At 38.9% G+C, this 22,445-nt stretch overlaps 1 protein-coding gene across 10 annotated transcripts in view; it reads right to left on the bottom strand.

Moving 5' to 3' along the window:
• Nucleotides 1-22,445, bottom strand: part of Sorcs1 (sortilin related VPS10 domain containing receptor 1) — a 474,759-nt gene that overhangs the window by 93,870 nt on the left and 358,444 nt on the right. For all 10 annotated transcript variants that reach the window (XM_078052770.1, XM_078052650.1, XM_078052432.1 and 7 more), the window contains exons 7-10: nt 18,768-18,886; nt 16,739-16,828; nt 11,348-11,527; nt 1,874-2,020 (exon numbers count right to left, since the gene is read on the bottom strand). In XM_078052770.1, coding sequence (XP_077908896.1) covers nt 1,874-2,020; nt 11,348-11,527; nt 16,739-16,828; nt 18,768-18,886 — 536 coding nt within the window. The remainder of the gene's footprint in view (nt 1-1,873; nt 2,021-11,347; nt 11,528-16,738; nt 16,829-18,767; nt 18,887-22,445) is intronic.

Genomic DNA, 22,445 nt, shown 5'->3' with positions numbered 1-22,445 from the left:
CATTCTCTGCAAAGTACCTGGTGGGAATGGAAGACCGTATTAAGATACTGGAACATTCAATGCATCTTCGACTAAATATCACAATATTCCAACTTAGAATAGCTTAGCTATGAAGATGGACTTGTTTGGGGTTTTTGTTGCTGTTGTTTGTTTGTTTGTTTTCATGCCACGTGACTGTGCCTTGCATAGTATAGGCATTCAATAAATCGCTATTATATTTACTTAGTCTGTCAACGGCTTTGTGCATTCAGTATAACAAATGGCTGTTTTTCTCCCAGTTGCCAGTAATAAGGAGGGAAGCTGAGTGGGAGGCTGAATTTTAGACTGCTTCCCTGATGCACAGTGACAACTGTGGTATCTTCTGCAACTAATAAGGTCAAGCTCTAGCTGCTGGCGTCTTCTCGAGTAGGAGGGTGACCCACCTACTGCTGTGCAGGATGAACCTGCTAAGTGACCATCCAGGCTTTGTAGGATGGAAGAAGAAAGCCGAGGGAGGATAACATCAAAGTCAGGTTTGTGCAGAGTGTGAACAAGGATAGATGGGCAGGAAGATGACAGGCTGAATATACACGCACCATGCACCAAGCCCTTCCTGCTAAAACTAAGTGGTCTTCTTATATAAACCTAGAGGTTTATATACTGCCTTTCCTTTTCCTTCACTTAAACATAACTTCTGAACTATTTTACAGAAACAAATCATATTAATTTCATGAGACTTTAATCTGCAATTCATCTCTTTCTCTCTCCTACATTCACTGAGTATCTCTTGGTGCGTCAAGTATGGAGCAGGCCTCAGAGCTACTAAGAGTGATAAGATGTGACCCTAAGATCTTTCATTTATTACCTTAACCTCACTCAAATAGAGAAGTAGACTGAACACTCCTTGAAGGCAAGAACCAGCTTTGATCCTTCTCTTGGATACCATGATATCATTAAATATATAAAAAATTTACACTGTGCCCAAAGGTAAGATAATTAAAAGAAAAGCATAGTTCAAGCAGGGGTCAGAAATTGTTTTTCAGTGGGCTATAAAGTAAATATCTTAGGCTTTGTTGGCCATATTCTGTCAGGACGACTTGATTCTGCCTTTGTAGAGTGAAAGCAGCCATAGACAATACAGACACGAAAAAACATGATTGTGTTTTTCAACAGTAAAATATTGTTTAGAAAAACACAATGGGTCATATTTTTCCACAGGCCATCACTTCTCTCAGCCCAAGCTTTATAGACTAAGACAAATGAGTGGAACATAATATAAAGAAAATAAACGGGTTTAAATTGGTAATTCTTAACCCTTTTTTTGAGGCATAAACTTCTCTCAAAATGCAAGCAAACATTAACACGGGAATCTGCCACACAATTCTGCATTCATTTCATCAGTTTTGCAGCTAAATGTATTCCTCATTAGAACTGTAATGGGACTTTTTACAAGAAAGTAAGAATATTTATGAGACACCCTCATGAAAGATGAATATGATCATATTCTGCCTGAAACCACCAGTTGGGGTCCTGGTCAGGACTCTGGTTATAGGGCAGTAAATGTCCATTAGAAGAAGGGTGCACTTTAGCATGCATGAGACCCTAGGTTCAATTCAAAAAGAAAGAAACAAACAAAAATCCCCCAAACAAACAAAACAAACTGGGGGAAATAAAGATCCTGGACATGAGCACAAGACTGATCATATGCTCTTATCTCCTTGGCCCATCACAAAGGCAGCCCTGCGATTCTTTTCTGCAAACTCTGCGTTCACGCCCTTTCCTGCCCATTTTGTTCATCAACTGAACAAAAATCCCAGAACTAGCTTCATCCTCTTATTAAAGGCACTTCCAGGCCTTCTCTGTGGGGGTGCTCTACTCCACCAAGAAGACTCACCAGCAAGCAATGCACAGGGTCCCCTCTGAGATCTGTGTCTGGTGCCTGCAGCAAACGCCAGTCTCTGCCTTTGTTGTATGTGATGAAGGTCTTCACTTGGTTGTCAATCTTCTTGTTAGCCAAGAACATTCCCTTTATCCCTGCTACCTGGGAAAAATGGACATGGCTGAAAAATACATCAATTTGAGAAGAAAAGACATCTTTGTTTATGTTTTTTTTTTTTTTTTTTTTAAGCAAGCTGTCAAACTTCAGCCAAGAGCATTTGTCTTGGAAGAAACACATGGTGAGAATGGAGGTGGGCAGATGATGCTTAGGTATGACTCCCCAGATGGTTGGACAGAAAGCAGCAGATCAGCCCCTTGTTGTATGGGAATCATAATACAAGTTTGACAGAAGCTTATTATTACTCTAAGGTAGGTAGGCAACAGCCTTTAGTTGCCAGGAGATAAACTCTGGTTACACTCAGTTCTGTTACTTTCCAAGTGCTCAATTAAGAAACGCTACTTTTATTGTATGCTAGACTAGCACCCAGAGTCTTAAATATCGTATCTCATTTAATCCTGTTAACAGTCCTCCTCGGGAAAAAAAAATCACTCTATTCTCTATTCCACATATGAGATCTCAGGCTTATCCAGATAACGGGGACTTTCCAAGTTACACTAAGGACACACAGTAAGTACCTAGAATTTTTACCCAGAACTCAATGGCTTCAGAGCTTGTGCTCTTAATGACTAAATTACTGAGCCATCTGCAGCCTTGGGCAACTGAGAAGAGTCAAAGATTCTAATATAATAACTGTTGTGATTTTTTTTTGTATAAGATCTCTTTTAATTCACCAAATGCAGTGTACATTTGAGAAAAACCTTAAAACTTAAGAAAACATTGTTTTTCTAAATCACTAATTGATCCCTGTCCATTATAATGTTTTTGTTCTCACCATTAGCAGTTCTTATCAATTGTTTAACTCTGAGAAGATAACTATTTTCTTTCTTCTATATGTTAAGAAAGAGGTAATAATTGACCAATTGCCAAAATTGTGCAATAACAAGTTATCCACTGTGCACTGAATTTTCAGGTGGTCTGGACTAATCAAACATAGATTTTACCCTGCAGAAAATAATCCCAATCCAGAAATAATGGAGAGCAGTGAAGAAAAGAACTGAAATGTGTTGAGTTGTGCTTTTCATCTCTGCATGTGCAGCATCTCGCTTAATGCTCTCAATAACCGAGAGAGAGAGAGTTCTCATGAGCCACATTTGGAGGAAGAGGGAGGGGAGACTTAGATTAAAAGTTACCCGAGACAGGTGCACGGGGCATAAATGGATAAGTAAGCATCTCTGAACCTACTGAACTTGGAACCATTGTATTACCAAGTGAATATTTTGAATCAATACTGTCAAGCACTATCCCCAGTCCTTCATAGACAAACTTCAACACTTGCTATCAACCTGTCTTAGCAACTTTTATCCCAGCGCTGTGGATGAGAAAACTAAGGTGTGGACAAAATGAATGGTTTACGATGACAGAGCGTTGGGTTTCCTACTCAAATCTGTATGACTCTCAAAATTCTTTCAGTAACTACAGCTCCAAATGTGGCAAATCAAAGAGGTTGGGCTTCGATCAATAGAAGACACACTCTTTGCCTTTGCTTTGGACACAGTCAGACTTCATTAGTTTGTACCTGCTGATTTGGCATCTGGGATAATTTAGAGTTGGGCTAAATTTGTACTCTTTTGGAACTACAAGTTTGTTAAACAAATAAATGGTTTAAACGAGTTGCTGAGAGGAATACTTTGAACTACTTAAGAAAACGAGCTACATTCTGGGCAATCAACAGCAGCTAGGACAATTTCTTGTGCACTGTCAATCCTCAAAAAAAGAGTTAGGCAGGAGCTATTGGGGCACTCAAACTCCCAATGACACTATGTTAGTTCCAAATTACATCTAGTTATTTGCTGTACCAGCTCCATAAGGGCTGCTCACCAGGAAACTCCACATTACTTTTGCATATGTTCAAGCAGCTGTTAGAAACTTAAATATGACCAAACTGCCTGTTCTTTAAAAATGAAATTTCATATATCAGAATTTTCAACAAAGTCATGCTGGTCTTCTCTCTATACCATAACCAGAAATGAGAAACGACTCTGTCTTAGTTAATCACTCAGTACTCTAGAGGGTTACGATAAGAAATAAAAATGTTACCTAGTCCCGTATTTTCACTGCCCAGTTTCCTTCCTGCTCTCTCCTCCTTTTGCCAAGGGCAGCAGAGCAGGGTTATGCATGTGTAGATCTGGTTCATCTGATTTGCAGAAGTGGTGATTTTATTGGGCCCCAACTGCTTGGCATTATCAAATGCTACTTGAGCAGAGAGTTGGGCTTTGTAATTCATCTCTGGCAGCTTGGCCTTCAGGTTTATCTTGAGAAATAAAAACTTGGCAAAGTAGAGGGAATGTGTATCAACAGAGGCTAGATTTGGAGAGAGTCTGTTTATTTCCCCTCTTACAGCCAAGACACTTTTCCATTTGAGATGTCTTTTATTGTCTTGCTCTCTAGCCTGGTATGCAAAGATGGTCAGCCCTGCTCCTAGGTTCTGTGCCACTCACTCTGCTCTGCCTCTGGGCTTGATCAATCCATCTGTGTTTCCCACTGCAACCTTATTTATGCAGGAGGTACTTTCTTCTAATGCTTTTTTAATAAGATCTCATAATGCCTTTTGTGTTCCTTCTCATTGCAGGCCTATGGATCTCAAAAGGGTCCCAAATGTGAAATTGTGTGGGTATGCATGGGTGTTTGTGGGTGTATGTAAGGTGGGGGGTCCCACTGAGGATGAAAGAACATATTTATATTGCCAGATGACCTCCCTCTGTGCCCACATTACATACATGTTTAAGAACTGAGTAAGGGGATGGGGCTGTAGCTCAGTGGCAGAGCGCTTGCCTAGCATGCATGAGGCACTGGGTTCGATCCTCAGCAAGCACCACATAAAAATAAGCAATGAAATAAAGGCATTCTGTCCATCTACAACTAAAAGAATTGAGTAAAACTGAAGGACGGCAAGGGTGGGGAAACGTAGTATTCCCAGCAGAAGTTCTGCCTTCACATGGACACGGCATTTCCAACAAAGACACTCCTTTGAAAAAGGTGCAGCACATTGGTGGAAGCTCATCTTCCCTTGGGGAAAGAACTGTTAACTTTTATGCTACTGAATTCTGCAGAAAGACTTCCAAGAGGGCTTGGTGTCTTGAGAAGCTACTGTTCTCTCTTGACTTCTCATATGGATGAATTGGATAAGAGAAATCTCAAAGGTGATGAAAAATTATTTCTTGTTTTTTAATATTATAGAAGCCAGGTTATCATTTTTACTAGGTTCTTAATATGAATATGCAATAGCTCAAACCTCAACCTAGTAGAGAGCATTTCAAACATTTACTGTACCTGAGCATGAGCATCTTACAGTGCTGTTTCTTCTTTTCTCTTGCTCTCTTCATGCTTATAGGCCAACCCCAAATTTCTCAGACAACTTCTCAATGTGTCTCTACCTCTACCTCAAGATCCAGCTCTATAATCCTTTCCCAGAAATAAGAACCTCTTTTCATCTTGATTGTCTCTAACATTTCTCTGTTCTTCCACTTGTTTTGCATAGATATGGCTATATCTTGGTCTCAACAACTGTAGAATCTTCTTATGGATGACAATCTTCCCGTAGACTTCTCTTGTACTCTTTATACTTCTTATCACAAGTTAATTCAACTTTATCTTCTTTTATGAACTCTTACATTACAGTCTCCAACCTTAAGATAACCTTTGGATTGCTGTTCACTTCACCATATTGCTTCTTTAAAATTATTAAAGGTAAAGTCACTTTGTACAAGGAGCCCCAATTCTGTTTTCATAAGATAGGTAGTAAGAGTTCTGCATTAGAAGATGTAACAACTACAAAAATAACATAGATTTACTGAGTGCTAATAAATAATGAGACATTTCATGAAAGGTTCCTGCAAACATGAGCTCCTGGGTCTCTTGACGCACTCTGAGTGGAAGAGTCACTTATTCTCATTGTGCTGATGATTGAACTAAGGCTCAGATGTGGACAATCACTTGCCTAATGTCATTCAGCTAGAGAAGCTGAGATCTGGACTCCATTTTTAGTCTAACTCTAGAGTTCATAACACTGTGGCTATATTATTTTTTCAAACTTTTCTCTTACCTGAGTATCCTGAGAGAAATACCATATTGGGATATCATGACAATAGGAAAATACCCTTTAGTCATACTTCAGTAATGTACTCAACAGTCATTCAGTAAATATTTTCTGAGCATCTACTATGTATCATGTACTCTTTTAAGCACTGAGGATAAAACACCTAGATTGTCTAAGCCACTGTACCTTTATTCAACAGATTTTCTTTTTTCTTTCTTTTTTTTTTTTTTGAGAATGAGAATGTGCTAGATGTTGGGATTTCTTTGATTTAAAGGAAGAACCTCACATACCTTCCTCATTTATTTGATTCACTCTCTAGATGGTTGTCCCCTGCACCAATGGCTCATGTAGAGGTAATGTTGAGAGCAGCCTTCGGCTGGTATTTTCTTTATTTCTATTCTGATGGTGATTGAGAGATGATTTATTTCCACTCTCTCAACTTAAATCAAAAATCCTAAGTGTCAAAATTTGAGGAGAATTAAAAACAGATGAAAAAGTATGGCAAGAAAGAGAGCATTTTCATAACTGTCATTTCTTTGGGCTTTGTGATGGAATATTTTTATCTTCTAAAGAGAAGATCTCAGCCAGAAGAGACATGTACTCAGAAGCAGTCAGGGTTGCCTCTGCAACCAGCGAACTTACTTGATTAAAAAAAAAAAAAAAAAAAAAGATCTAAATGTTCTTTCTTCCCCTATTCCCCTGATCAAAAGACACTCTCCTCCTGGAGAGACAGGAACCTGTTCTACATCCTGTAATAAGGATGTCTTGAGTTGGACAGCATTCTTTCCTAACTTGTAAGAGGTAGTTTTTCTTCAAGAAGTCACATCAGCAGTACTGGGACTGTTGAATTTTCTCTTTTAAAGTGAGGACATGCATAATGTGCTAAAGATGCCACAGCATCCTGCTCACTGGTTATGGCTTTCCTGATGCATGCCATGGCTCATCCATTCGCCCACATTCTTGTGCATTCTGAATTTGTCAGCCAGATGGCTTCACTCCCAACACAACCTTTCCCACTCAGCTTGGGTGAACTGTCATTGCCCATTAAGCCAAAGGGCTCTTCATCATCATTAATTAATATTCCCTTCCCAAAGGAGGGAGGATATTGTCCAAAGCTGTCAGATTCCCTTTCATCATCCACACCACCCAAATATACTGGAATCACATGTCTCAGACACACTGATCACATCCCTTTCACTCTGGCCACCATCAAGCATGCCGTCTTCTGTTATTTAACTCATACAGTGCTATTGGAACTTTTGAGCTATTCAGGAATAGCAATGTCTTAGGACAATTTGCTTCCAGGCTTTTATTACATGCATGCATCCACCACACAAAAATTTGGAGTCGTGTGTAAGTACTGCCTTATAAGTCAGGCACTTGCTTCTGAAGGTGGTGTATAGGTCCAGAGTCATCAACTGCTGATTCTCTTCGTATTAAATATTCCCTCAGATAGTTTTCTTCTTCCTGTATGGTTTCTTCCACTGCTAGGCAAAGTCTAATGCAATTTTCCTGCCCTGTAATGTCTTTCAATCTTGATGCCATTACTCATCTGCAATCAGAAACAAGTGCAGATACTAATCTTTCAGGGAAGAAACAATATTTCATAGTGAGGAGTTTACAGACGCTCGGATTTAGGTCCTAATTCTGTCACAAACTAGCTTTGAATCCTTGTAAAAATGGTTATATTATCTCAACCTCTATTTACTTAATGAGAGGAGAGTGATTATAGTCCCTCTATATTTCAAAGTTCAAATGTGGATTGAATGGTATAGTTATGGAAGATTATTTCCACAGTGCTTTGTACAAAATTTCCACCCCAAAATATTTGCTATTATTATTATATCTCATCTACAACAACAAAAAATATTTCTAATATGTTTACTCTGTAGCCAACTTTTCTGGCTCACATTTCTTCACTATCTTAAACAAGGAACATGTTCAATGTCAAATTCACACTCAGAGAAAATTCTGGAATTTTAATAATTAAACCACAGGAGATTGTTCCCCAACACTTTGTCCTCAACATTTTCCCATTTCATTCTCTATACACATGTAGCAGCTAGAGTAAAGGATGGAGTATTTGTAACCAGGTTCTAACGTATGTGCAAACAAAATGGTTTTAATGAGACTTTTGCTTCCTTCTGCATTTCCCATAAGGACCCATCAACAATGTAATTCCTAAGATATGGACCCATCTACACGCTCATAGCTGAAACAGTTCACCTCTGTTAAAATAGCTTCAAGAGATCGCAGGTACAGAAACAGCAGGTGACTGGCATGCAGAAGCATATAAACAATGAATGGCATCCTCTTTAGTCACCCCCAAATGTGAGCAGATGTGCACTCCGTATATTCCATCCCTGTCTCCCCCATCTCTTATGATGCTCATCTCTGTTCCTTATTAACTCATGTATGGATTTTCTTACTTTTCATTTATCTCTAAGCTCTCATCATTCATTGCAACTCTACTGGGAAATTCATACTGGATGGCTTTCAGCTTCCTGCTAGCCAGAACAATCAGATTTAAGGGAACATTTGTGCCAGGCTCCGTGTCCGCCAATATTCTTTGTATCTAGGTAATCAGCAGATATGGCACTGCCGTTCTGATCACATCAATTTCAATTCAAGTTGCTGTGAACTGTCAGGCTAATAAAACAAAGATGCTTTGCTCCCGGCCCCAGGATGCAGAACACCTTTACATAATACAGTCACACCACTGCTCAAAGTGATGATAATCAGAGGCAGCAGTTTCCCTACAGAGAGTCAACTGCAAGAGAGACACAAAGGGGAACTGCAGGATTAACAAAGGAATGTTTGCCATGTCCAGAGGTCACCCTGCTTCCTATTCTAATTCCATACCCATGCCAACATTTGAATTCAGAAAACAATCCATGAAAACAATCACAAATAACAAGACATTGCAAAGTCATTCCTGCTCAGATCTGTCATCTTTCCCATTATCAAGGGACCAATTAAAATGGTCTTTACTTCTGGCAGAAAACAAAATGTATCAGGAAACTCTATTTTGAATGGACTTGATAAAAGAGGAGAGAATAATCAGGAAGCTACCTGAAAAATCAGAAAATGTACTCCAGAGACCAAAGACAGAACTAGACCCAAGAAAGCACCTTGGGTGATTAGGCTGGGGCAGCTGGTGTGATATCACAACAGCTGGACACCTGAAGACACTTCCATTGTAAATGCTAGATCCAGGGAAGAGAATGTGTGGCATTTCAACAAAACACACTTCAAATTTAAATGTCCACAGGGCATTTAAAAGGAGGAAAGCAATGTGACAATTTATACTTGCTTATAAGAAGTCAACTAGTTTGTGTCAAAAAAAAAAAGGACATATGGTCATAATGCTAATTGCAATATGAGAAGAAGTAGAAATCCAAAATAATGGAAATGTATTGAACATTTAAACAATGAGAGCATATTTGAAGACTACAAGAGTACAAGATTATATTGATGTTTAGATTCTTTGGAACATATTAATTATGTCATCTACATTTTGTTGAGCATTACTGTATTCCAGGTATTGCACTCAACACGTACAAGGATTAACTCATTTCATTCTCAGAGAGATTCCATCCTGGAGGTCCTGTGTTTATCTCCATATTTTAAACAAGGACACTGTGGCTGAGAGAGTATAGATTTGGCTCAAAACTACAAACAAATGGTATAGCAAGGGTTTTCACCCAGGCAACCTGAATCTAAAATCTATCCTCTAAATTAAATTTCATCCGAAGGGAATTTGAAACTAAATCACCAGAGTATGTAAATGTTTTCCAGAATACATGTTCAGTTTGAGGCAGAGATGTAAGATACTATATTTACCTGAAACATGGGCAAGAGAGAAAGTGGGAAAAGTTTGCAGTACAGGGGGCTGGGGATTTGGCTCAAGCAGTAGCGCGCTCGCCTGGCATGCGTGCGGCCTGGGTTCGATCCTCAGCACCACATACCAACAAAGATGTTGTGTCCACCGAGAACTAAGACATAAATATTAAAAATTCTCTCTCTCTCTCTCTCTCCCTCTCTCCTCTCTCACTCTCTTAAAAAAAAAAAAAGTTTGCAGTACATTTTTTCTAAATACATACACACAAATCATGTCCCTTGCTAGTCTGTCATAATTGCATCATAAATACTTGGACAATGAATTGGGCAGACCATTTATTAACCAGCCTTTATACATACAGAGAAATCTCGTTCCTAGAAGACATCTCTACGAATTCCTGAAGGGGAAGGAAAATAGAAATCACTAAGAGGAATTACAATGATGGGCTTGAGTTTTGTAAGTGAAATTGGTTTTTTTCATCCTGGATATAACTCCCTTGCTTCTTATTATACAAACAACTACTTGAAAGCCTGAATTTACCCTCCACCAAATTATTGTGACATTAGGATACTACATGTTTAAATCCATTTTAGATTTTTTTTCTCAGATAGAATATAAGTATGATATTATTTTCTAAATCCTGCATGTTTTTAAAATGACACATTATAACCCATTATAAATTCTTCTTGGTGCATGATATGACTGGCAAATGGCTAAAATACAACCCCAAATACTAGCTTTCTTTCTACCCAACTGTGCCTTAAAAGGCAATTAAAGCATTGGTGTTTGTCATAAAAACTGGTTGATCCAAAATGTATGAATTTATTTTGAATTTGTATTATTTTGAGGAATGAAGAGCCTTAGTTCCCTTGGGGAATCCAGAAAGCTCTGGTTTTGTTGTGGTTTGTTAAATTACTTTTCCCAGATTTTGGAGGGAAAAAACCTCTTAATCTTATCTCACATTCTGGTCCAGGAAGAGGAAGATCATTAGCTAGGGGAAGTCACTGAGTTAAAAAGTGTGCTCTGATGTCATGCCAAGATGTCCCTGTCCCTTTCACTCTTCAGAGAGAGATAAAGGAGTTCTGCCCACTGGTTCTTCTCGAAGCACCCTTTCGGCCTCGTCAAACTATTTTCAAATGCCATGTGTGGAACACACTTATGTAAACACTTTCATTGTCTGTCTACCCAGACACTCTCCAAGTCCTCTCTGGGCCTTCACATCTTGCAGACTTGGTCAAAGAGAATGCCTCCCAGAGAGTTCTGTGGATTGCAAATTAACTAACAAAAACATTCCATAAATCCCTTCAACTCCCAAGTGCAATGAGACTGCACATGGAAACAGTAATAAAATGACCCAACGGCTGGTGCTGGCTCTTCCTTGCCAGTCCAGTCACTGCTATAGCTCAGCGACCACATGTACCTGGTGACATACCTCATAGAGGTCAATCATGACGTTACCCTCAGGACCTCTGCTGCTCTGGACATTCTCCAAGGCCAATGTGAAGTAGACACCTCGGGTGTCTGAGATGTAGAGGTTGTAGGTATCATTCTGGTTCCATTCTTGGACTGCTGCAAACACTTGGTTCTCATCTGTGCTAATGACATGCATATCCTGCAGGAAGATACAGGAAGTGAAGAGGGAAGAAGAGTTTTATGCGTTAACTGGCGTGCATCTAATAAGCTTGGGATCTACTTAAGTATATCAGAATCAGCATTTTGATGAAAGACAGAGAGCATCCATTTGCATATATAAAAATAATAATTAGATAAGGGTTAATCATATATTTTCTTCATCATGTGAGAGGTCAGGCAGTAAGATCATGAGAAAAAATAAGAGAGATGCTTAGTGACTCAGTTATAATTTAATGTCCTCATTAGAGAATTTGAAGAATACTGTCTTAAATATATATGACTATGGAGAACCAATCATTCTGATGTATTTGTCAAGTTTAAACATGGTAAAGCTTATGTGAGGCAAATATGAGGAAAGTCTGCAGGAACAGAGAGAAAAGAGAAAACCCTTCATCTCTTACCATGGTCCACAGACTAAGAAAATGGATGCCATCTGCAAGCTTGTTAGATACACAGAACTTCAGGGCCCATTTATGAAATCAAAATATGCATCTTAATAAGATCCTTTAATAATAAGCAGGGGGCAGCAGCATCTGGGTGAAATTCCAAACCCTTTCCCCTTGTTCAAAACCCTGGAGAAGTGGATTCTAACACAGACAAGAGCTTGCCATCCCCAACCAAGGGTCCCTGTCTCTTTTAGGGGATACCTGTTCACATGCTCTCAGCTGCCTTTTATTTTTCCCAAATCAGTAGACACAATACAACTTCCAAAAATTAAAAATAAAAACAAAGGGAAAAAAAAGTTTCCAAATACGAAGCTATACATATCACAAGGGTAGAAGAAAAATGTGGAAAGATTCTTGGCCTTTATGTTCTCTTTCAAATCTTCAGAAATGGACCTGGCTCTGTCCTCAGACACTTCAAGATATCTGGCTATCATTCCTTAGTAACAATCCTAGTGCTGGAAAGTTCTCCTTCACCTCTATACTAAATTTTTCATTGTCCCTCAAGTTATTTTTCTTTTCTTTCCTGCAAAGCTGGGTCCCTGGGCCTCAGGCATGCTAGGCAAGTGCTGTACCACTGAGCTATCACCCCAGCCCTTGTAACTGGAATTCACATCTTGGCTCTTTAATTCAGCCAATGCAGGTGGAACTCTGTGCTCAGAATTTTCACCTGCAAAATAGAGATAAAAATAGCAGGCATCCCATTGCATTGTGAAGATAAAAATAGTTATTAAGTGTTAATACACTTATAATAGTGCCCAGTACTTAGCATATGTTCTATAAATGGTAGCTATTTTCAGTTAAGGGACCACTTATATCCCCCTTGTTGATCAGGCAAGGTGAGTTGGCTTTTCTATTTTGTCTTCACTAATGCTCTCAATAAAGGTGGTTCATCCAAATGTTTTCTTTCTTTCTAATAAAATTAGCTGTGCAAATAGCTCCTCATTCTCTATAAGGCTAAGACCAGAGTCCTTACCCTGGCATGTAAAATTGTCAAAAAACTACTCCCAGTTCATGTTTCCTTCCTTCAACCATATAATATAATCCCCGAATTCAAATTACTCTATTTCAAGAGTAAACTGGTCCTAGTATATCTATATGTCTGTGCCTTTGGAGTGAATATTTGCACAGGAGAATTTCTATGAGCCTTGCTATAGATATTAAGTCATCTTTGATTGGGGAACAAAAGCAGATCATCTATACAATCCCACCTTGCAGAGATGCTTGTTTTGTAGATTTGAAACTGAAGCACAGATGCATCAAGTTCCAGGTCACTTAAGAGAATCTGTCACATAATGATAGTAGATTAAAATTTTCATCTCTAGACATTGGCTGAGAACATCTCTCTTTCTCTTCATACACTCTAATTACATTGAACAGCCTTTTTAAAAACGATGTTGGTCTTAAATGTTTCAATTAAAAAGCCAAACATATTTAAATGTCACCTTTCTTTTTCCATCTTGCCTAAATCTTCCTTGTCTTCAGGAAAATGTGTTCTTTCTTTTTCACTGAGTCACATGATTTTAGACTAACACAGGATCTTATACCTTTTCTATTAAAACATTTTTAATAACTGATCTGTAGGAAAACAGCATCGTTGGTTTTTAATAAGATGTAAAAAGGAAAGTAGGGACTCTTTGGTAAAATTCTGAATTAATGCTGAATTAAAGATCTTTCTTGCTGAGAGTACATTCAAGGTTCTTCAGCATACCAGTGAGCTCCTGTTAGTCTCTAGGGAAGGAACATATAATGAAGTCTATTCCTTTAAATTTATATTATCATAGGACCAAATTTTTGCAGAACATCACTGAGGACATTTCATTCTGAGTAACACATTTGAGAAAATAATATTTTAAATCTAAGCGCCTTATTTAAAAAAAAATGAAGAAAAGAAAAATTGACAAATCAGCCACCCAAGGTTTCAAAGCAAGTTAGTAACAGATCCAGGTTCCCATCTGGGTCTTCTGTTGCGAATCAAATAGCCTCCATGCCCCCCTACACCCTGGTACACATCGATCTTCCACCATGGAGACAACCAGATCCATACTAATAATAATATTACCTTGCTTTTATAGAGTATCTGTCCTCCAAAATGCTCCAAGCACTTTCATATGTATTGCCTCATTTATCTCACTTGAGTAGCTCAGAATGAGCCCCCAGTAAGTCAAGCGAAGGAAGATTGTCACTCTGTCTCTCTGATCTAGGGGACCACATGCTCTTAATGGTAATGGCAACATTAAAATTTACCCAGCTCGCTCCTTGGTTATTCTTTACCATTATATATATATATATATTAAAAACACGGTTCTGGGTAACTCTGGTTTTTAAGAGTTGACAAATGGCAATAGGTGATTAAAGAAGATTTGAGCATGAATGCGCTGGTTTGTCTCAATTCCTTTGGTCAGCAACGAGCTTCCTTCCTTTAAAGTCCCATAAGCTTCGGATCTAATGAAGGCCAGGAAATATATGGGCCTTTGCCACAGATCACTTCTCCTTCTTTTTGAAGGTCTAATGGGATTGTTATGGAGCATCTCATTGCTTTATACAATAAAACACACCTGGACCCAATAATCCATTCATTTGTACATCAGCTCCCATTTTCTGTGGGGACAGGACAAATTAGACACTGCATTTTATCCTTAGTGCTCAAAGGAGCCTGAGCCATGAACATACTCATTCGGAAGAGCAGAGGGAGGGGATAGATGGCCAATTTGGATTCAGAGTAGAGCTTTTCCTTCCAGATTGGCTGTATGCTACTGGAGGCCACTGTCAGCCGTGATCTGCATGATGGCTGTGACCAAGCAATGCAAAATGTCTTTCTTCCAAATCTCCCAGCTATGGGTCCACACAAGCTTCTTTGATTTTAAACTACCATGTTGGGGATTCCCGGAAGTCAATAGGCTTTTACTCTCCATGCCCCTGGTGATATATCAGATTTGAGGGAAGGACAGTGATGCTATGTTTTAACAACAGAAGTTATTCATTTACATTTAAAGAAATAAAATATGTATAAAAGACACTAGCATGGGTGTCCAAAGATTTTAATTCTAGCCTCAAGTCTGTGGCAAATAGCATTTGGTTTTGGCTCAGATTTAGTTTACTCAAAGAGTACATTCACCCCAGGATGAGCCCAAGTTGAGTGCCTCGAAGCTGCAGTTTCTTGATCTGGTCTCAATTCCACAAGCTGCCTGGACCAGAGCAGCTCTCTGCATTGAGTGTAATTCTTATTTTCAAAGGTACAAATCTTGCAAGTCAACTATTTCATTGGGGGGCCGGTGGTCAGAGAAATCACAATTTATTTCAGCACTAGGAGGGAAACTGTTGTTTTATCTACTGAGGTAATATGTTCATCTCTTTCAAGAACCTTCCTAATAGATTATCGAGTGTGATTTAACAACACTCTGTCTTCCTGTTACAAACAAACTTCATCCAATTTTCTTCCAAGGCCAAACTTCAATGTTGTAAGTTCTTACCTTATTAAAGAAAAAAAGTTAAATCAAATCAAGAGAAGAAAGTGCTTAAATGTGTATTCCAACACAGACACATGGGTCTGGGCAATTACAACAGTCATTGATCTCTTAGCAGCTGAAAATAATAATAGCTACTCTCATGGAGATAGATCCTTGGAGTTAATAGTGCAATTCAATGTGCCTTATCACCTCTAATGGCTGGGTCTTTCATCCCCCCCATTCAGTGTTAAGGGGTAGAGTGGGTGCCCCCTAAGAGATTCTGCCTAGAGAAGTCAGCAACTTGTTATCATTGCTCTCCAGGGAAAGAAGACCTACTATCCCTTGTACTAGGTCTGTTGCATAATTTCTTGCCCAGATATCTGTATTGGTTGAAGGTGGCATACTACAAAGTCAGAGGATGAAAATATAAGAGAAAGGGATGGTGTTGAACAAAAAAAAAAAAAAAAAAAAAGTTCATTAGGTTTTCTTTTCAACCCCAAAGCTCAAAGTCCACCTATAATTCTATTTAAACCTTCAAAATACACTTCTTAAACATTTTACACATGTATCTCCCTTGTTCTAAGATTAAGCGCCAATACATTAACAAATTGGGCACTTAAAATACATTGGTGCTCTCTCAAACAGGCAGCTCTGAATGCCCACATCAGTTTGACCTCCACTAGGTGGCGCTCCGTATCAACGTAGTTTTTTAGTGTTTCCGGAAAGATCGCATGGGGTTGCCAGTGGTTGAGGGTCTTTAACTTCCCAATACCACTATGTTCAAAGGGGAATGTTTGGGGAAGTCTAAAAAATTAGCTGTGCTTCAGAACTCTAAAGACTATCCCGTTTAGTAAGTCCCATTGAGAAATAATGCTGTCATGTGATTGCAACACCTCTCAATAAACAAATAGTAACAATAAATTGGGATAGAAATGAGTTCCACATGTTGAGCTGATATACAATGAATCCAAATAAATTGTCTCTGTCTTTATAGAAAAAACCAAGGCACACTGTTAAAATTATTACTAATGAAAAGCAAAAGCAAACCATTAATTTATTTGGATGCTCCTAAAGCAAGAATTCCAGAGAGATAATGAAAGAAAGGAAGGGATTGATGGAGGAGGGGGGGCACCAAGAGAGAAAGGAAGGAGCAACACTGGCAAACAAGAAAGTAACAGAGGTGGGGTGATAAGAAAGATTTGACTGTGAGAGACTAAAAAGGTCTCCGAGAACAGAGTGGAGGCAGGACAATGTGAATCAGAGAAAGTAGTGAAATGGAAAAAGCCAATCAGGGTATACCTTGGGCAAAGCGTATTTCGGAAGCTTCATTTGGGCAAACGCATTCCTCCGGTAGGACACGTAGTAATGTGGTCTTCCTCCTGACGTCAGCTGTATTATAAAAACAAGGTTGTAAGAGGAGCTCTACCATAAAGGTCACAGGTCACAGAAGTGCTATCTGAATGGAAGGAGTTGGTTGCCCACGCAGCAGAACGGATGCCTGTGCAGGCAAGTGTAAAGAATTGGCATTTAGTTCAAAAATCAGCCAACACACGGTATGTGTATTAGTCAGAGGCCCAAAGTGAACCCACTGTACAAAAATATAATTCTTTTAATTTTCACTGTAGCTCAGAAGCCAGAAAACATTCTCAGGGTTTTTTTTTGTTTCCAAATGATATAAGCCTTAGAGTGTATCAGCTCCAGCCCAGCTCTCCAGCCCTATAACAGGTGCCTTTGCCACACCAGAAGGAAATGGCTCTGGTTGAATAGTGGAAGGGGAGCCTCACGTCTTTGGGCACCAGGGTCCCTTTTGATGAAGTCACACTGATGACTGTGGGCACATCCCACAGACAGAAACACCGGCATGCTAGGAAGAAAGGCAAGCCAAGATCATGGTCCAAATCCATTTTAGGTCTCTTTAGAAAGAAATTGGGAAAATTTGAATCCTAATGGGTGGGAGAGAGAGAAAGAAGGGTTATATTCTCCCTGTAGGCACAGGCACCAGGCTGGACACAGTCTCTGCCAGCATCTCTCTCCTTGGTTGCTGCTCTTAATCTATGTGAATACCTGGACATGAAACGTTAATGAGAGTTTGCATATTTAGAATGTCAACAAATACCTGGGGTAACGTTCATCAGACACTCAGGAGTGTGACAGGAAAGTTATCATCTGCTTGGCCATTATGCGCAGATTGCCTCTTAGTCCTCTTTGTGGGTTAGAGAGAGTCATGTTTAAAGTGGCACAGATAGCAAACTATGTATGAATGCTGAATTGATTTTGATTTGCAAATTACAAATGTGGATTAGAAACGGTTACTAGAGACCAGAAAAGGTTCCTGGGAGAAGCACTGATAGAGAAATGAATTAGGCAGACCAATGTATGTAACTGTTTGAATGTCATTTGAAATTATAGGAGTATTCATTACTCATTTCCCTGAAAAAGAAGGAAATGGTGTGTGTGTGTGTGTGTGTGTGTGTGTGTGTGATCATTTATGAAACACTTAAAATTACAGAGGCTGATATGGAGCATTTTAAAAAATTCCTTCCTCAAAGCATGAGATTAAATCTTCTGAATCAAAATTTCTTGTCCATATGTATAAGTGCAGATACACAGTATGCATCAGCTATTTAGAATTTATACCTTTTTCATTATTAATGGAAAGCAATAACTGAATATTTAAATGCATTGTTCATACAGAACTAACATTTTCCTTAATTGCTCCAGAGAAGCAAAACACACTAACTCCCAGCAAAACACACTAAGGAAACTGTTTCCCTTTTTTCACTTTCTTAGGAAGTGAAAAGCCTGGCTGAGTATATCTCATGCAAGGTCTCTTTATCCTAACTGCATTCAGTCCTGACAATCACAGTTGATTACTCTTACTCTGGCCTCTGCTGCCCACTCCCTCCAGGCAGCACAATTTCCCTTCCCACCTTTCTCCCTACTCTTAAGTTGGTTCCAGGAAGGAGATGACTAGCTTGGTATTCCCCTGATAGAAGAGCCTGGCATATTTGCACAGTCATGAAATGACTGGGAGCTGCTCTACAAATCAGATGAAGGGACAAATGGAACTGTGTGTCATTCTGGAGGCCACTTTCCTGCTTCAAGGTAGTGCCTGTGTGACCCGCTGATGTGGTTCTCTAGACATTGCCTGAGGATCAGCATGTACAGAAGCTTCCCACTCCATATGTTCCTTCCTTCCTTCTTTCCTCCCTCCCTTCCTTCCATTTTTACTCATAAGCCGTGTGAGCAGGTGGAAACGCTGTGACATAGACAGAAATAAGAGTGAGAAATGCCTTTGGGACAATCGGTACAAGTGGATCTTTCTTACCTGAACAAACACATAATCATCCTGGACAATCAAAGAGTCTGGGTCAATGTAGCCTGGGAAAGGTTTATTTCTGTTGGTTTCTGTGCAGTTCTGCATTCGGCAAGTAAGGTATTGTGAATCTGAAAAAAAAAATGGGGTGGAGGTATACATGTAGCATTTTAGAGTCAGGGTAGATGGTGTATATTTCCCTTGCCATCTCCATGTCTTTAAACAAACCTCCAATCTTCACATTGGTAATTGCTGTCATTTTTGTTATGATTATTATTATTCTTTGACTCCCTTGCAATTACCAACAGCACCCTCTCCCTGTGGTCTCACCAAATGTTGCCATACCAGAATACTAAATATCTGTTCCTTATTTTTTTCCCCAAAACCTACTGAAAATATTTTCCCAAACTGACATTTAATAATGCTTGTGATTTCGTAGTTACATTCTTCTCTTTAGCAGGCTTCCCCTCCATACTCTCACCTTTGACAGAGTTAGGGAAACATATTAAGTCATTAACCATCTCAGGTGGAAGTGCTATTGTTACAAATAATGATTATTTAATAATATAAACATGTTTCTTCTAAGAATTAGAAATCAAACAGAATAGAGGGATTCCCAGGAGTCAAAAACTTTGTTCTTAACTTTTATAGATGAGTAAACTGAGCTCTGGATCTCACTAGAAATTACACCTGCTGATAAGCACAGTCTCCATATTGATAAATCACTCTTACATCAATTCTGTCTCCATTGCTGGAAGGAGGTGGTATTGGGGAAGCTATTTTTGTTTCTCAGTACTCACTATTCTGACCCCTATGTAATCAGATAGTTTCAGCTCTTACTTAAAATGGCTTTTGCCTCATTGCACCTAGAATAAATTCAAAATCTGCACTGCCCACCACTCCAACTTCCTTCTTCCTCCCACACTGATCTCTTTGTTTCTTGCTGTGAGTCTTCTAATTCAGCCTACTTTATGTTCAGGAACTTGGCCAAACTTTCCACCACATCAGAGGCATTTTATTTGTCTCTGCCTACAATGCTTCTCCCCAGGCTGCTACCAAAGAAGGTTCTAGATTTCAGGTCACAGTTACTTCTAAGGATCTTCCCTGACTGCTCTGTATTATATGCCATCCCATTAATTCCCTCCATGGAATATCTCACAATAACAAATGTTAGTATTTTTTTTCTGTATCCTTTCCCAATTAGAATGTAATCTTCATGGAGACAGGTAACTTTATTTTTCTTTTTTCTTTACCCAAGCCTTAAGTTCCTGGAACATAATAGGCAATAAATGATTCTATGTTGAACAACACCTCTTTATTGGAATATATATTTTTAATTAAAAATGGATGGGTAAATTTGATTTTAAGGATTATAGACACATGCAGAAATCTGTTCTAAGTGAAAATATATGAAGGCCACAACTTATATGGAAAGGGGATGGACAGTAGCACATTGAAGAGGACATGAGTATTAACTAAGTAATTTTTAAAAAATCAGCAGGGTTGAGGTTTTTTTTTTTTATTGGTTGTTCAAACCATTACAAAGCTCATGACATATCATCTTTCACACATTTGACTCAAGTGGGTTATGACCACCTTCACATCGGGTATTCCATGCTCAACAAGAAGTGCCACTAGGGGGCGGCATGTTCATTGGCCCCCATCTGACCAAAGAAGATGTAATTGCTGATAAGCTCACAGGCACCTGAAGAAACAGGGCTTTCCTCATCATCTTCCTCACCCTGCTGCCTTCTGTGGGTAGGGGGTAGCTCCCAAGTACCCCATCTGCTCCTGGTGAAACTACCTCCTAAGCTGAACTAAAGAGAGGACCTCTGCTGATTCTTTCCTGTCTCCTTTTCCCAGACCTTCCTGTGATTCCATTTTAGAGCATAACTCAGGATATTTTTCCTTAAAAACAATAACTGGGACTCATCTCTTCTCCAAATGGCCCCCCCAATAACACACAAGGTCTGTACAATTTCACACTCCACTCGACCTTTTTGATGCCTTTAAGTTACTTCATTTTCTCAAAAGGTACCTTGAGGTCAGAGATGATGAAAATCTGTGACTTTGAGATCTGAGCTTAGTTCTGCTGTGGCCATTTACTAGCTGCTTAGTTCAAAAGAAATCACTTCACCTTCCTGAACCTTGCCTCCTTCGTCTATTAAATAGGGCTGACAATATAAATTATCTAGTAGATTGACTTATAGATAGGATTAATTATGGAATAGTACATGTGTTAAATGTTTTGAAATTCAAACTTGTTCAAATGCCAATTATATCAATAATGAGAACATTCTTGCTTTCCCTTTTGCTATCTGTCACAATGATGAGATCAACCTGGGCACATAACAGTTCCTAAACAAAGCTGGTTAAGCTGAATTTGAATACTGTAACTATATTTCTGTATCAGATACGGTTAGTGGTCTACCCAAACTCCATTCTTCTTCATTTTCTGGGGGAAAAAACCGTATTGGACAGACTTATCCTTCTTCCCTGTGACTCAGAACATCGCATAAGTAGGGAAGAATCCCACTGGGTTTAGGTCCACTCTGGGTTTTCCTAGTCCTCTTGGCATTCCTAGATTTAGAAGAGGGCATTTAAATCTAGCAGGTACCAGGTGATACAGCAGAAGGGGCTCCTCTGCCTCTGGTCTACACTGTGTCTCAATGTGGTGCTTCAAACTGCTCTACTGTCTTGATTATCTGAAGAAGCCAAGCTTTGCATGAAACTTACATGATGAGTGTGAAAGACAGACAGAAAGTACCCTGATGACATCAGCTACTGACTCTACAGAGACGAGAGCTGCCCTACTGCTTTGATTCTCCTTCCATGAGACACTGAATAAAAACTATGGTCAAAGCTAACTGAATCAAAGGTTCTTGATCAGGAATTTTGGGGCCTCCAGTTACAAGTTTCACTGTAATTTTAGAGCTGATGTATAACTAGGGCTTCCTGATATATATATATATATATATATATATATATATATATATATATTCCTTATCTTTTTTGTGATAGTATCCAGTAGTTTCTTTTCTAAACACTCACTATTGTCTTCATGGAGCCCCAAAAAAACATAAGATGAAAAACACAAACATATACTTATCACATTCATAGCTCATCTATATGAAATTATAAATCTGAGGGACTCAGTAACATTTGTTGAGCAACACTGTGCCAGACATTCTAAAGGATGTTCACATTTACTTGGTTCATTTAATCATCACAACACTGCAGACTATGATATATCAACTGATTTTTCAGATATGGAGAGTAAAACTCATGATTTATAGAAATGGCAGTATGAGGTTTTGACTTGGTTGGCCTGACTCCAACTTTGGTTTATTTCTACCACACTATGTGGCATGAAAAAATCTCAGCGAGTTTCAGGCCAATTTTTTTGTCAAATATATTTTGGCTTCTAACAGAGTATCAAGGGATATCCCTAAATCCCAAGTGAAAACACCCATAAATTCATATTTTATGAGATAACTGGCAATAGGGATCAAGATACTTAAAAATCTTATCCTTTGGTCTTAGGTTCATCTCTGTGAATTCTAAGGGAATAATGATGTATGCAAGGAGGTGGCCACTTGGTTTTTCATCACAGGGAAATATATATATATATAAAATTAGAGAAAACAAAATGACCAATAGAGGGACAGTTAAATAAACGTGGGACATGCA

The sequence above is a fragment of the Ictidomys tridecemlineatus genome, chromosome 1 (genome assembly GCF_052094955.1).
Source record: "Ictidomys tridecemlineatus isolate mIctTri1 chromosome 1, mIctTri1.hap1, whole genome shotgun sequence".
Lineage (NCBI taxonomy): Eukaryota > Metazoa > Chordata > Mammalia > Rodentia > Sciuridae > Ictidomys > Ictidomys tridecemlineatus.
The sequence above is the reverse complement of the archived record's forward strand: the minus strand, read 5'-3'. Positions and strand labels throughout refer to the sequence as shown.